We start from the raw sequence: 15879 nt of genomic DNA, 5'->3' as shown, positions 1-15879 counted from the left end.
ATCTCTCTGCCTTCCTTCCTCCCAGTTTAAACTCCAACGTTCAAGCATTCAAGATGGTTTATTGCAGGTCATGGACACTTACGCTTTGCAGTAAAAAATGTGTTAGGCTGAAAAACTATCCCAGCCCTCTATTCTATGAGTAGATCTGTGGCATTGCAGTTTGTTATGCCTGATAATGCATCAATTTATTTATTTTTATTATATTGTGCTCTGTGCTATCAGAACCAGAATAACAGAGTTGGAAGGGACCTCGTAGGTCATCTAATCCAACCCCCTGCCTTAGTAGGAGACCCTACACCATTTCTGACAGATGGCAGTCCAATGTCTTCTTGAAAGCCTCCAGCACCGCCTGGGTGTAGCCGACTCTGAGGCACATCATTCATTGTCACCCTTGACCCTGGTTTTCTCCCCACCTCCTGGGTGTATCATAATTCACATTCTCCAATGGGACACCCCCATAGCCCAGAGTCATCAATCACGCTCTCCAGTTAGAGTTTTGCACGGCAGAAATCTTCGTCACCTAATTACTATCTTTGAAAACATTTACGGAATGCAGTTTCGATTTTCAAACTGCCCCACTGCTCTCCCTCCTTTTCTGTTGACAACTCTAAAAAGACCAACTGCCATAGACCATATTTTATGAGTTGACACCTAATCTTTGTCAATCCCACTGTGCAATTTGTAAATTATGAATAATATTGAGACGCTGAAGTAGCTATTTTCATTATGCGATGATCAGTTTCATGAGTCCCATCCACCTGGAATTTTCAGTGGTAACGTGATCAAAATTCAGAAGCTTGGCAACTGACTCATATTTATGACGGTTGCAGCATCCAGAGGTCACGCAATCCCCTTTTGCAACCTTCGGACAAACAAAATCCATGGGGAAGCCAGATTCACTTAACAACAGCGTGACTAACTTATTGACCATGGTGATCCACTTAACAACCGGGGCAGGAAAAGGCCATCAGAAGGGGACAAAACTCACTGAACAAATGTCTCACTTCACCACAGAAATTTTGGGTTCCCTTGTGGTCGTAAGTTCAAGGACTACCTGTAACAAACTACCATGACTCAACGCTTCCTTCAAAAGACCCTATTTTCTCCAATTCGGAAGTCGCAGCTTGCTTTTGTGTTAACAATTTAGGATTTACTGATTTCTGGGTTGGTTATCCCGTGTGTGTGTGTGTGTGTGTGTGTGTGTTGTCAACTAAAAAGAGACTCCTTTGGTCTTTCTAACTGCCAGCAGAAAGGGAGTGGGGGAAAACAGTGCATTCCTTAAGTGCCTAGATAATCACCCTGGTAGCCCAAAGTTGTCGGCGTGTAAGAATGTTACTGGTCAGCATGATTGATGACTCTTGGCTATGGATGTGTCCCATTGGAGAATATACATCCAGGGTGTGGGGGGGAAGGCCAGGGTCAAGGGGGAAATGAATGATGTATTTTAGTGTTGGCTGCACCCAGCTAACACCAACATGGCCTCTTCTAATAAATCGATTTTATTTTCTCTGAGAGATGCGGCTAGAGACTTATGATTTGAATGGGGGTGGATTTGTTGGAGTCCTGACATATATGTGTGTGTGTGTATGTGTGTGTGTCCCAAAGGGCGGCCCCTCAGATCTTTCAATCATGTTGTGAGGCGCCATTAATTAAACACTCTTAAGGGCAATTTGGAATCAGCAGATGAAAAATGCCAAACGATCTGAGGGATCAGAACGTGATTCATGGCACTTTTGTCGAAGGCAGCAGCTCTGGCGTAATTTATATGTTCTGCTCAGGCTGATAATTTGACATATGATAATGCGGGAATCATTCAAATTACGGCTTAATTTAGCACCCATGAATCTCGGGGTGGTTCGTTCCATTTCTCCATCAGCCCCAATTAAGGGACGCTTGTGAAGAAAAGTCAGCGGATGTCAGAGAGAGAGAGAGAGAGAGAGGGAGAGGGAGGGAGAGAGAGAGAGAGAGAGAGAGAGGGAGAGGGAGAGAGAGAGAGAGAGAGAGAGGAGAGGGAGAGGGAGGAGAGGGAGAGAGAGAGAGAGAGAGGGACTTAAAGATTCTGACAGGACATGGATCTAGCTTGGGCCTAGTTTGAGTCTGAGAGACCATGAGAACGGTTGAGAAGGGTGTAAGCAAAGTGTTAGTGGGCGAATCTTGGAAAAATCTTTGTGCGTTCCATTTTCAAAGGAAAGAAGATTGTAAGAACCATGGGGTCCTTGGTGGTTTGGAACTGGCGGACAGAACTTGTGAATGTTCCAACACTGGAAGTTTTTAAAAAGATGTTGGATAACCCCGTTGTCTGAAGTGGTGTAGGGTTTCCTGTCTAAGCAAGGGGGTTGGACTAGAAGACCGGCTACCCTTCCAACTCTGCTATTCTAATATCTGCATGACCAAACTAGGTAACATTACAGGTTACATATTAATAGAGTTGGAAGGGACCTCGTAGGTCATCTAATCCAGTGGTCCCCAACCTTTTTGTACCAGGGACCAGTTTCACGCAGAAACACTTTTTCAAGGACCGGGGGAGAGGAGTCGAGTTTGGTGGTTTGCTTGCAGACGTTTCATTACCTGACTAGGTAACATCTGATGTTGTTACCTAGTCGGGTAATAAAACGTCTGCCAGCAAACCACCAAGTTCAGGGAGCGCCAATGCCTCCTCATTGCAACCCTGAGCGACAGATATTCTCTTCTATTGGGACATTTAAAACGGAGGGTTTCAGCTGCAGATTCAGGAACTGCGCCGGGCTGAGGAGCGCCTTCAAAACTGAGCGCTGGGCGGCGGCGGCCCACGGCTGTCTCCGCGGCTCAGGACAAGTCCCTGCAGGATGGCTGAGAAGCCCCGCCTCTCGGCCCTGCCTCCCTCAGCCCCATCCCTCAGGTGTCTCCCTCCCTCCCTCAGCCTCATCCCTCAGGTGTCTGCCTCGTTCCTCTCTCAGTCGCTCTCTCGCTCCTCCACCAGCCCAGGAAGAAACTGCTTCAAAGAAGCCGGCAGGGTGGCTTTTCCTGTGGGCGCAGCTCCTCCGAAGCGCCCGTTCACCCCCACCCCGCCGCCCGCGGTTCAATCCAGTGCTCCGTTCTGCCTGCCTGCCTTCGTTTCTGGTTGTTTCGGAGCAGCTTCGGCTGAGAATAATAACTATTCGCCTCTTTTTCTCAGCCGAAGCTGCTCAGAAACCACCAGAAACGAAGGCAGGCAGGCAGAACGGAGCACTGGATTGAACCGCGGGCGGCAGGGTGGGGATGAACGGGCGCTTCAGAGGAGTTGCGCCGACAGGAAAAGCCACCCTGCCGGCTTCTTTGAAGCAGTTTCTTCCTGGGCTGGTGGAGGAGCGAGAGAGCGACTGAGAGAGGAACGAGGTGGGAGGAAACCGAAGCCACTGAGCCGGAGAGCAGGACAGGCTTTGGCTGCTTCCTCCCTCCCCTTCTTTCATTTGTGTCCTTGATCCCTGATCCCAGCAGCATTCACCGAAGGCGAAGAAAGCCGCCATTTTTATTTTATTTTTTATTTTTATTTTTATTTTATTTGCGGCCCGGTACAAAATGATCCACGGACCAGTACCGGTCCGCGGCCCGGTGGTTGGGGACCCCTGATCTAGTCCAAACCCCCCACCCAAGCATGAGACCCTGTACAGTTTCTGACAGATGGCAGTCCAGTCTCTTCTTGAAAGCTTCCAGGGATGAAGCTCCCACAACTTCCAAAGGCAAATTCTGTTCCATGGATTGATGGTTCTCACTGTCAGAAAATTTCTCCTTATTTCCAGGTTGAATCTCTCCTTGTTGAATTTCCATCCATTATTCCTTGTCTGGCCTTTGGGTGCCCTGGAAAATAGCTTGACCCCTTCCTCCTCTCTGGGGCAGCCCCTCAAACATTGGAACACTGCTGTCATGTCTCCCCTGGTCCTTCTCTTCCCTAGACTAGTTTCCTCAGCTCCTACAACCGTTCTTCATATTTTTTAGTCTCCAATCCTCTAATCACCTTGGTTGCTCTTCTCTGGCTCTTTCTAGAAAAAGGGTCTTCAAACTTGGCAAGTCCCAGAATTCCTGAGCTCACATGACTGGAGGAGGAATTCTGGGAGTTGAAGTCCAGAAGTCTTAAAGCTGTCAAATTTGAAGACCCCTGGAATAGATAAAGAGAGGTAGAAGAGAGAGAGAGAGAGAGAGAGAGAGAGAGAGAGAGAGAGAGATAGAGATAGATAGACAGACAGACAGACAGACAGACAGACAGATAGAGAACAGGGGTCTTAACTTGGCAAGTATAAGACTTGTGGACTTCAACTCCCAGAATTCCTGAGCTCACATGACTGGAGGAGGAATTCTGGGAGTTGAAGTCCAGAAGTCTTAAAGCTGTCAAATATGAAGACCCTTGGAATAGATAAAGAGAGAGAGAGAGAGAGAGAGAGAGAGAGAGAGAGAGAGAGAGAGAGGGATATTTAGATAGATAGATAGATAGACAGACAGACAGATAGATAGATAGATAGATAGATAGATAGATAGATAGACAGACAGATAGAGGACAGGGGTCTTCAAACTTGGCAAGTATAAGACTTGTGGACTTCAACTCCCAGAATTCCTGAGCTAACATGACTGGTGGTTCGCAATCCCCGAACTGGTGGAATCCCACCCCTGGCTTCTCGGATGAGAAGTGAAACATCTTCAAAGAAAAAAAAACAAACAGAAAGTCCAGTTACCTCTTGAAAAAAAAACAAACACCTTTGGGACAACCGTGCCCTGGATGACGGAGAATTTTCATAGACGTTCTTCTATTGATGAGTAATTGCTCTTAATTCTTGACTTTTCTCCCTCCCCTTTCAGGTACCTTCTGGGAAGCATGGATTGGCAGCTTTGGGGACTGGCTTTCTATCTCCACGTGGCTTTCTCAGCTTCTTGGGACTGTGTGTCTCGGTGTTCCCTGTGTCTTCTTCACAACCAGGATGGAGAGAAGCCCATTAACCCTCTAGTAAGTTACAGCGGATGTTGACCGGAAGACTATCTATGGAGCTTCTCAGTTAATCCAGGTCCTGGTTGTCCCATAGATGCTTTGTTTTTCAAAACTGGACTTTCTTGTGTTTTGGCTTGAAGACGTTTCGCTTCTCATCCAAGAAGTTTCTTCTGTTCATGAAGAATGGAAGAAGTTTCTTGGATGAGAAGAGAAACGCCCGGGGAATGGGGGGGCCTTCAAAAATGTTAGCAACAGGTCTCTCTGCCAGGTTGCTGGGTGGGCGTGGCGATGGTGGGTGTGGCCTAGTCAGCCTCCTATACCACGGCCGGGGGGGGGGGATGTTTTCACCCTCCCTGGGCTCTGGAGTGTCCGCTTTGGAAGCCATATTAGCACCAGACGCTTCTGCACTGTCACATTCTTGAGCCTGGGGAAATAATGGATGGGTGGAATTTCTTGGAGGGGTTGTGGTTGCATTAACAGAGGGATTCAATCAAGATCAAGGGAGGTAGTAATGCCACTCTATAAAGCCTTAGTAAGACCACACCTAGAGTACTGCATCCAGTTTTGGTCACCACACTATAAAAAAGATGTTGAGACTCTAGAAAGAGTACAGAGAAGAGCAACCAGGATGATGAGGGGACTGGAGGCTAAAACGTACGAGGAACGGTTGCAGGAACTGGGCTTGGCTAGTCTAGTGAAGAGAAGGACCAGGGGAGACATGATAGCATCTTCCAATATTTGAGGGGCTGCCACAGAGAGGAGGAAGGGGTCAAGCTATTTTCCAAAGAACCTTGGAAGGCTAGACAAAGAACAGTGGATGGAAATTGTGCCATATTAAATGACCTTGAATTAACAAAAGAATTTTATTTTGTCTACTTAGAGCTACTTAAGTGAAATCATTCCCCTCCCACTTTCTCATGTGGCAGTGTGGAATATGGCTTCCAAAGCTGACCCAAGGAGAGATTTAACCTGGAAACTTTCTGACAGTGAGAACCATCAACCTGTGGAACAGAAGTTGCCCTCGGAAATTGTGGGAGCTTCATCCCTGGAGGCTTTCAAGAAGAGATTGGACTGCCATTTGTCAGAAATGGTGTAGGGTCTCCTGCTTGGGCAGGGGGTTGGACTAGATGACCTACAAAGTCCCTTCCAACTCTGATTATCTGTTATCTGGTTAGACATAATACCATTCTTCTTCTAAGTCAAGGTCATGTTATTTCTGCACCTGGCTGAGAGGACATCTCAAGCTGGGACGGATGGTGATTGGGGCATGTGATGCCATGAGGGGTGCAGGGAGTGCCATTTGTCCCGGCACGCGAGCTGCAAGCAAACTTATCTCACTGCACATGCGCGCACCTCACATTTTCTGAAAATACTGGAAGTGACGAAACAGGGTTAGTTTTTGGCCTGCAAAGCCTGAAGAAGCCTGTAGAAGCCTTCCTCAAGCCTTTGGGAGGCCGAAAAAAAAAAGGCCTCAAACCAGCCGAAAATCAGCTGTGAGGGTGCGCGCATGAGCAGTGAGGTAAGCTTGTTTGCAGTTCGCGTGCCGGCACAAATGGCTCTGCATGCCACCTATGGACCGCGTGCCATACGTTCACCATCACGGGCCTACACCATTTCTGACAAAGGGCAGTCCAATCTCTTCTTGAAACTTTCAAGTGATGGCGCTCCCACAAATCTGGGTCTGGAACCCATGCAGATTTCGGCTCCGTGTGCCGGCTAGAAGGTCCAGTGGGATGCATCGGAGAACAGGGTTCCCCCCCCCCCAAAAAAGTTGATGTATTGTTTTAAACCACCCACAGTCACTGGGTGTGATGGGCAATATAAGACTTCAGTCAGGAAATAAAATACAGGTAATCCTCAACTTACGATCCCAACGGAGCCCCAAATTTTCATTGCTAAATGAGATGACTGTTAAGTGAGTTTTTTTACCATCTTTCTTGCTGATGTTAAGTGAATCACGACAGTTAAGTTAGTATTGTGGTTATTTTTTAAAAAAAATTATCAACTTTATTGAATACAAAAAATTAAAATATACAAATATACAGACTCAAAAAACAAAGATTCATACAGACAAACGTTACCATAATCTCTGTGGTAAAACTAATTAAATTTTCCTTTAATACATTTGACAGTGAGTTAAATATTTCCTAAATTATATTATGTGGCAGTTATTTCTTACTTCCTATGGGTTCTCTGTTATTTATGTTCTATCAAACATAATGTTCTGCTGTTAATATTTGTTGTTGGATTATACTTATTCATTTTTACCAATGAATTCCTTCTATTGATTATTTAAAATACGAGAGAGTCTAAAACTGACATTAAAGATTCCTGTTTGTTATTGTATGTATCGTAATCTGTTTATTTTCCCCCCTTGATTCCCCTTTTCATTTTTTCCCCATTTTTTTTCCATTAGTCAATCATACCACTTATTCCAGGTCGAGTAAAATTCCGCCTCCTCTTTTCCTTTTAATTTTAGTGTGAATTTTTTCCATTTCTGTGCATTCACACATTTTTTGAATAATAAATTGTATTAGTGGTATATTAAAATTGAGCCAGTGAGATACGTGCCGCTGTTAGGATGTGGATAATCAAATATTTTACTTTGGAGGGATAACTTTCCTTAATGATACCCAGAAGATACAATCTAGGTTCTCACTCCAATCCACCCTGGACAATTTGTAATGTGGTTGTTAAGTGAATCTGGCTTCTCCGTGGACTTTGCTGGCTAGAAGGTCGCAAAAGGAGATCATCTGACCCCAGGACACTGCGACGTAAATATGAGTCAATGGCCAAGTATCTGAATTTTAATCATGTGTCCATTGGGATGCTGCAAAGTTCGGAACTATGAAAAACGGTCGTAAGTCCCCTTTTTTCAGGGCTGTTGTAACTTCAAATGGTCACTAAATGAACTGTTGTAAGACGAGTGTCAGGGCTCCAGCAATACACCCCCACCCATTCAAATTGTAAGTCTCTAGCCATATCCCTCAGAGTAAAAAAAAATGATTTATGTGATGGCCCGGAGTGTAACACAAATGTAACGAAATCCAAAATGTAAATAAATGTCCTTTAATGCCTCCAACTTGGCCCCACCATTCTATAATTCTCACTTGGAGATAAAACTTATTCAAAAATAGTCTTCAAAAGAAAGCAATACAGTCTGAACTTAATGAGCGAATAGAGATGAAATAAAAAACTAAAACAAACTACAATGAAGGAATTTCCACAACGGATCAGGATAAGTAATTACCAACTTCGAGGAGATAGCAAGGCACAGTCTGTTGGAAGGACACCAACCAAGATAACTTCATCCCAAAATAAAACACACTTTGCTTCTGGCAACGCTGTGTTTTAACCGTCTCTCTGATATACTAGTCTCCCCAGCTGCAACCAATTAGGGGGATCATGGCCGCTTCCTCTCTCGCAAGCCAAGTTGTTTCCTTCTCTGTTCCTCCCTGCGTGTCCTAGGGTGAAGAGGGGATGAGCCTGGTTCTTCCTCTGACTGCCCAGCCGGCCTCTGCCCTTCCTCAGTCTCCTCCACAACCTTCGAAGCCACACCTCCATTCCCTGTTGGCTGTTCCTCCTCTCCCTCAGAGTCTGACTCTAACAAGGGCATGACAATTTATTTGGAATGACCATGTTGGCATTACCTGTAATTCTCTTGGCTGTGGTTTTTTTTTGGCAGCACTGTGCTTTGGGGTGCCAAAGTATCTCGGTGTCCAGTGTGGAGTGGCAGAGATGCGAGCGAGTCCTCGCAGTCTTAACCTCCTTTCCAATGGAGGAAGAGGAGGAGGCTGCTGGCAGATCCCAGGTGAGTGGGAAAAGGTGTTCTCTTTCAAGGTTGCTGATATACACACAAATACACATAATGTTCTGAGCTGACAGATAGACCACAGTTTTTGGAAGATAACATAGGCAGAGAGCATATAATAATAGAGCTGGAAGGGACTTTAGAGGTCTTCTAGTCCAACCCGCTGCTCGAGCAGGATGCCCTGTACCATTTCAGACAAAATGGTTGCCCAGTCTTTCCTTAAAAGCCTCCAGGGATGCAGCAAGTTGTTCCACTGGTTAATTGTTGTCACTGTTCCACTGTTCTCATTGTTCTCTCCTCTCCTCGCCCTTCCTCCCTCCCTCCCTTCCTCCTTCTTTCTTCTCACTCCCTGCTCTCCTTTCTCCCCCTCCCTGCCCCTCCTCCACTCACACACTCTCTCCCTCCTTCCTTCTCCTCCTTTCCTCCTTTCCTTCCTTCCTTCCTTCCTTCCTTCCTTCCTTCCTTCCTTCCTTCCTTCCTTCCTTCCTTCCTTCCTTCCTTCCTTCCTTCCTTCCTTCCTTCCTTCCTTCCTTCCTTCCTTCCTTCCTTCCTTCTTCCTTCCTCCTTCTTCCTTCCTTCCTTCCTTCCTTCCTTCCTTCCTTCCTTCCTTCCTTCCTTCCTTCCTTCCTTCTCCTTCCTTCCTTCTTTCCCACTCCTTCCCCTTCCTTCCCCCTCCTTCCTTCCTCCTTTCCCCTCCTTCCTTCCTTCTTTCCCTCTTTCCTTCCTTCCACCTCCTTCCTTTCCTTCCTTCCTCTCCCTCCCTGCTATCATTTCTCCCTCCTCCCTCTCCCCTTCTCTGCCTCTCCTCTCCTCCCCTCCCTCCTTCCTTCCTTCTTCCTTCCCTTCCTTCCATCTCCCCTCCCTCGTTCTCTCCCCCTTATTTCTCCTCTTATTTCCTTTTATCGTCTCCTGTCCTGTTTTTCCTCTTCCTTCCCCTCTTCCTTCCTTCTTGTCTTCTCTTTCTCTGGTCTTCTTTTCTTCTCTTCTTTTTCCTCTTCTCCTCTTCCATTTTCTCCAAACAGCGTATCCTCACCCAAGGAGATGCCAGTCGGTCCTACGGAGGCTTCCTCCAGAAGATGGCAGAGAGGGCAGAGCCGGAACCGAAAGACGACGAAGACGACCTGGAGACGCTCGAAATTCGGGACCTGGTCTCCCACAGAGCGGAAGAGGAACCCGATCTGGCCTCCCTCAAGGTGGAGAGGAAGCGCTACGGGGGCTTCCTTCGCAGGTTCCCCAAGAGGGGCTCCGGGGTGGCGGGCACCGAGGAAGAGGAGGATGGGGGAGACCTGGAGGACCTACACAAACGTTACGGGGGCTTCATGCGCAGGATCCGTCCCAAACTCAAGTGGGACAAGCAGAAGCGCTACGGTGGGTTCCTGCGCCGTCAGTTCAAGGTGACCACGCGGTCAAAGGAAGGGCCCAAGGCCGCCTCTGTGGAGGTTGTTGACCTATAGAGGCTCAGAGCGCGGCAGACAAAGTCCTTCTCCAGCTCAAACCCTTCCCCAAAACTTGAGGCTCGTGGAGAGACAACCCCCCCGAAACCCCTGCCTTTCGCTTTCCCCCTTTCTTGTGCCAGCCCAGCCGTGCAGAGAACACCCTGTTAAATCTGACCAGGGAGGACAGGGTTGGAGGGCAATGTGAACAAACCAGCATTGGTGGCTTAAGATTTAAACGTGCTTTTGGGTTTGGGATGGTGGGCTTAGTTGGACCCCTCCCCCTGGCTGCATTTGTACCAGAAGCTAAACTTGGTTAAATTAACTCCAGTGGTGGGATTCAGCCGGTTCGGACTGTTTTGTGGAAACCGGATGTTAAATTTACATCTGGTTCGCCGAACCGGTAGCTGAAGCGACCCGGCTGGCTCTGCCCACCCCTCCCCACCACTCCCAGGAGTCTCCACATGGCCTGTTTTGGATACAGGTAAGTGCAGGGCGTCGAGGCTCATGTTAGGGCGAAAAACAGGCTGAACCAGAAGTTGTGGAAGTCCAGAAACGGGCATGTTTCAGGCTTCTGGAGGACCTCCAGAGTCTGAGGAAGGCCATTTTGCCCTCCCAGAGGCCCGAGGGAAGCCTCAGGAGTCTGGGGAAGGTGAAAAACAGCCCTCCCGGAAGTTCTGGTAGGCCACACCCACCATAGCCACGCCCACCCAGCAACCGGACAGAGAACCGGGATTTTTTTAAATCCCACCTCTGATTTAACACTTATATTTTTGGGGGGAAAGCTGTTCAAAGACAGTTCTCTTCAGCCTCTAAAACGGAGGTGTCAAGACTGGTGGACTTCAACTCCCAGAATTCCCTAGCCAGCATAGGATATCTGGCTGGGGAATGCTGGGAGTTGAAGTCCACAAGTCTTAAAATGGTCAACGTTGAATAAGGCCGTTTGTTCAGTAAGTCATGCCCGATTTTACGGTCTCTCCTCCCCACCACACAGCTGTTAAGCATAATGGGGCAGTCATTAAGTGAATCATGTGGTCATTAAGTGAATCCACCTTCAACCTTTGAGGTTTCTTGTTGGGACCCAGCCTGAAAGGGGGCAAAGGGCCATCACTTGACTCCAGGATGCTGCAATTGTCGTAAATATATGCCAGTTTCCAAGTCCCAGAATGTTGATTGGAGGTGCTGCGACGGTTGTAAGTGCGAGGACCAGTTGTAAGACCCTTCTTTCCATGTCTCCATAACTTCGAACGGTTGCTAAACCAACCGTTGTAAATCAAGGACTATCCGTTTGCCTTTCCTGCCTAATTAGGCCAGAAGGCTAACAACGACCTCTAATAATATTAATAGTTATCCTGAATGTCCACAGAAGGGTTAAAGAAATCAATATTGTGTCCCCCCCAGCTACTTAGAAAAGCCCCTCCCTCTTTTTTTTTTTGGCACGCCTGGCATCTAAAAAAAGAAGTGGGATTTGGATTGTGTAACTGCAGAAACCATTTTAATTTTTCTGACCCTCCTGGGAAAGTCCTTGATATCAATCAAAAACAGAATCACAGACCTGGAAGGGACCTTGGAGGTCTTCTAGTCCAACCGCCTGTTCAAGTGGAAGACCTTGTACCATTCTGGACAAATGGCTGTCCAGTCTCTTCTTAAACCCCTCCAGGGATGGAGCACCCACAACTTCTGGTGGCAAGCAGTTCCACTGGTTAATGGATCTCACTTCCAGGGAATTTTTCGTTATTTCTACGTTGTCTCTCTCCTTGACTAGAACATAACAGAGTTGAAAGGGACCTTGTAGGTCATCTAGTCCAACTCCCCAACCCAAGTAGGAGACCCTACACCATTTCCGAAAGATGACAGTCCAGTCTCTTCTTCAAAGCCTCCAGTGATGAAGCTCCCATAACCTCTGAAGGCAAATTCTGTTGCATCGGTTGATGGCTCTCCCTGTCAGAAAATCTCTCCTTATTTCTAGGTTGAATCTCTCCTTGATCAGTTTCCATCCATTGTTCCTTGTCTGGCCTTCAGGTGCTTTGGATAATAGCTTGACCCCTTCCTCCTCTCTGGGGCAGCCCCTCAAATATTGGAACTGTGCTATCCTGTCTCCCCTGGTCCTTCTCTTCCCTAGACTAGCCAGGCCCAGTTCCTGCAACCGTTCATCATATGTTTCAGCCTCCAGTCCCCTAATCATCTTTGTTGCTCTTCTCTGCACTCTTGTTAGAGTGTCAACCTCTTTTTTTATAGCCTAGTGATATTTATAGTTTGATGAACCATATTGTTAGAAAATCTGTTTATATATAGTACCACAGAGTGGTGAACAAAGAGTCACCATGTGCTTTACTGCTCAACTGTTTAACTCTTAACAGGAAACAGAGAACTCTACTTAGAGCGAAAGAACATAGAATATACACCATAGATCCAAATTTGTAAACACTGCCATCTACTGGCTGAATACTACTGTAGCTGTCACATAAAAATACATTCCAACAATGCATTCCAACACATGTTTTATCCATTGATTTCCGTCAACAATGCCCTTGGTAAGCTACATCAACATTGCACAATTCTAAATTAATTCTCTTGAATTCAGTGGGGCTTCCTCTCGCCTTAGAAACACTGAAAGCTGCAACTCACAATTTTCCTGGAAAAGCAACATCAAATCTCTCTATAGGAATAAATCAATCCGAGCCAAAACTCCGACTGACTAAAGCAATAGATTTTCCTTTCTTGTTTTCTTTGTTGAAAAGAAATGGCTATTAGTCTGATTTCTCATTCTATGCAGGTGGTCCTCGACTTACTACTGCAACCGAGCCCAACATTTCTATGGCTAAGCGAGTCAGTTGTTAAGTGTGCTTTCCCCCATTTTACAACCTTCCTTGTGACAGTTATTAAGTGAATCATTGCCGTTGTTAAGTTAGTCACACGATTGTTAAGTGAATCCGGCTTCCCCATTGATTTTGCTTGTCAGAAGGTTTCAATAGAGGATCACATGACCCCCGGGGACACTGTGACCGTCATAAATAGGAACCAAGCCTCTGAATTTGGATCAAGTGACCCCATAGTAGTAGGGGGAGGCTGCAGTGGTGGGATTCAGCCAGTTTGCACCACTTCGGGAGATCCAGTTGTTAACTTTCTGAGCAGTTTGGCAAACTGGTTGTTGGAAGAACTCATAAGGGCAGAGAACCGGTTGTTAAATTATTTGAATCCCACCACTGGGCAGCTGCAACGGTCATAGGTGTCAAAAATTGTCATTAATTACATTTTTCAGTATTGTTGTAACTGTCAGGATTCTGACAGTTACCCCCAATTAAATCATGAGTCTCGAGCCAAACTTCCAAAACTTCAAAAGGATTTAAAAACCATAGAAATATTTTATGAGTTGACATTCGGCTCCCCTCACTTCTTGAAGGTGACCTCAAAACAAACTTACTGCAGGTATAGGACTTCGGGTTGCAAACCCTCCACCCTTTCTGCCATGTCAACCTGACTTTCTCTCCATGTATTCCAGTTGTCAGGAAGTGATTGAAGAGGCCAGGTGTTCCAGTAATGATGATGAATAATGAGACTTGGCTAGCTGTCAGGATTCCAGCAGTTACCCCCATTTAAATCATGAGTCTCGAGCCAAACTTCCAAAACTTCAAAAGGATTTATTGGGAGTTAACATGTCTGGCATTGCTTGGATGTAGCCAACTCTGAGACACATCCTTCATTGTCACCCTTGACCCTGGTTTCCCCCCACCCCCCTGGGTGTATCGTAATTCATATTCTCCAATGGGACACATCCATAGCCCAGAGTCATCAATCATGCTCTCCAGTTAGAATTTTGCACGGCAGAAACTTCAGTCACCTAGTTACTATCTTTGAAAACTATTTATGGAATGCACTTTCTTTATTTTTCTTATAATGGACTTTATTCAATTTTCAAAAGTTTTAGAAACATAAAATAAAATTATATACATCATTGTGTCAACGTCAAGACATAATTTTCATTTCTTTATCATGTTTCTATACATACTTTCTTTCTTGTTACATTGCATTACCATTGTATATTTTTTCCCTTACTCTTATTACAAACTTACATATTTTCACCATATATTTCTATTTTCTTCACAACAGATGTAAACATTTCTGTACATAATTTCCTATTCTTTACCTAATTACAACTTTAATTTCTTTTTATTCTTAAGCCATGCATACCAGGCATCCCAGACTATACAGTATGTCGATTCCTCTTTATCTTTCAGTCTTAGTGTCAGCCTGTCCATCTCTGCACAGTCTAATATTTTACTTATAGCTGCTCTTTCTGGTGGTACATTTCCCTGCTTATGGAATGCACTTTCGATTTCCAAGCTGCCGTACTGCTCCCCTCTCCCTTTCTGTTGGCAACTCTAAAGAGACCATAGGAATATTTGATGAGTTGATATGCGTCATCTCTGCAAACGTTGGGTGCAGATTGCTGTAAAGGGTCTCTTTTGCCCCAAACCCAGGTTTGTTGTGACATACAATAATATCTGGGGCGTTCCAGGTTTACAGACAGTGGCCAGGTTTGGTTGGCTTGACCAAATGACCAGCAGCAGCAGTAGCAGCAAGAGAAAAAAAACAAGAAATGGGGGTAAAAACCTTGGAAATTAAGCTTTGCATGTTGAAATACAGGTGCTTCTTGACTTAGGGCCACAGCTGAGCTCAAAATTTCCGCGACTTTTCTTGCCACGGTGGTTAAGCGGATCCCTGCCATTATTAAGTTAGTCACATGGTTGTAAAACAAATCTGGCTTCCCCACTGACTTTGCTTGTCAGAAGTTGGCGTGACTCCAGAACACTGCAACCATCATAAATATGAGTCAGTTGCCCAGCATTTGAATTTTGATGACATGACCATGGGGATGCAGCAATGGTCGTAAGGGTGGAAAACGGTCATAAGCCATTGTAACTTCAGTCACTAAATGAACTGTTGTAAATTGAGGATTACCTGTATATGACAATCCAGGACAGTTGTTCATCTTCAGCTTCGATGGTAATAAGTATTAATGAGAATAGAATAGAACAGAATTCTTTTATTGGCCAAGCGTGATTGGATACACAAGGAATTTGTCTTGGTGCAAATACTCTCAGTATGCATAAAAGAAAAGATACAGTCATCAGGAGTCGAGAATCATAGTCATAGGGTACAATAAACAATCAATCATACGAGGAAACAGTCAAGGAATTGAAGGGTGTTTGTGTTATGTAGACACTGAATAATGGCCTTTTCTGATTTTCATATTTCCTTTGATCTTCCGATCTGTGAATTCATGAATTCCTCACTGCATGATCTGTGGAGAAGCTACCTTTCTACTAACTGAACGCCAGACTCTTCCACACAATTTTCTGTGGCCAAATTGCCACGGCCAACTTGCCGTGGCCAACTCACCATGGTCAACTTGCCACCATTGCCAACTCGACATGCCAACATGCCATAGCCAATTTGCCATGGCCAACTCACCATCGTCGACTTGCCATGGGCCAACTTGCCATGCCAACCATGGTCAACTTGACATGGCCAACTTGACCTGCCAACATGCCACCATCAACTTGTCATGGCCAACTTGTCATAGTCAACTTGCCATGGCTTAACTCACCACGACCAACTTGCCATGGCCAACTCACCATGACCAACTTGCCAGAGCTAACTTGCCACAGCCAACTTGTGATGGCCAACTCATCACG

The 15879-nt window shown here is 45.8% G+C and overlaps 2 protein-coding genes across 3 annotated transcripts in view; one reads left to right on the top strand and one right to left on the bottom strand.

Moving 5' to 3' along the window:
* PDYN (prodynorphin) overlaps positions 1-14864 on the top strand; it is a 31341-nt gene extending 16477 nt beyond the window's left edge. For both annotated transcript variants that reach the window (XM_087962401.1, XM_087962402.1), the window contains 3 exons: positions 4810-4954; positions 8622-8747; positions 9770-14864. In XM_087962401.1, coding sequence (XP_087818527.1) covers positions 4826-4954; positions 8622-8747; positions 9770-10201 — 687 coding nt within the window. In that variant the 5' untranslated portion in view covers positions 4810-4825 and the 3' untranslated portion in view covers positions 10202-14864. The remainder of the gene's footprint in view (positions 1-4809; positions 4955-8621; positions 8748-9769) is intronic.
* The window catches only part of FNDC11 (fibronectin type III domain containing 11), a 248220-nt gene that overhangs the window by 120654 nt on the left and 111687 nt on the right, over positions 1-15879 (bottom strand). The window lies entirely within an intron of this gene.

The sequence above is a fragment of the Notechis scutatus genome, chromosome 3, assembly GCF_049901735.1.
Source record: "Notechis scutatus isolate UNSWTSFEM ecotype Mainland chromosome 3, rNotScu1.2, whole genome shotgun sequence".
Classification (NCBI taxonomy): Eukaryota; Metazoa; Chordata; class Lepidosauria; order Squamata; family Elapidae; genus Notechis; species Notechis scutatus.
This window is presented reverse-complemented; position numbering and strand designations above follow the sequence as displayed.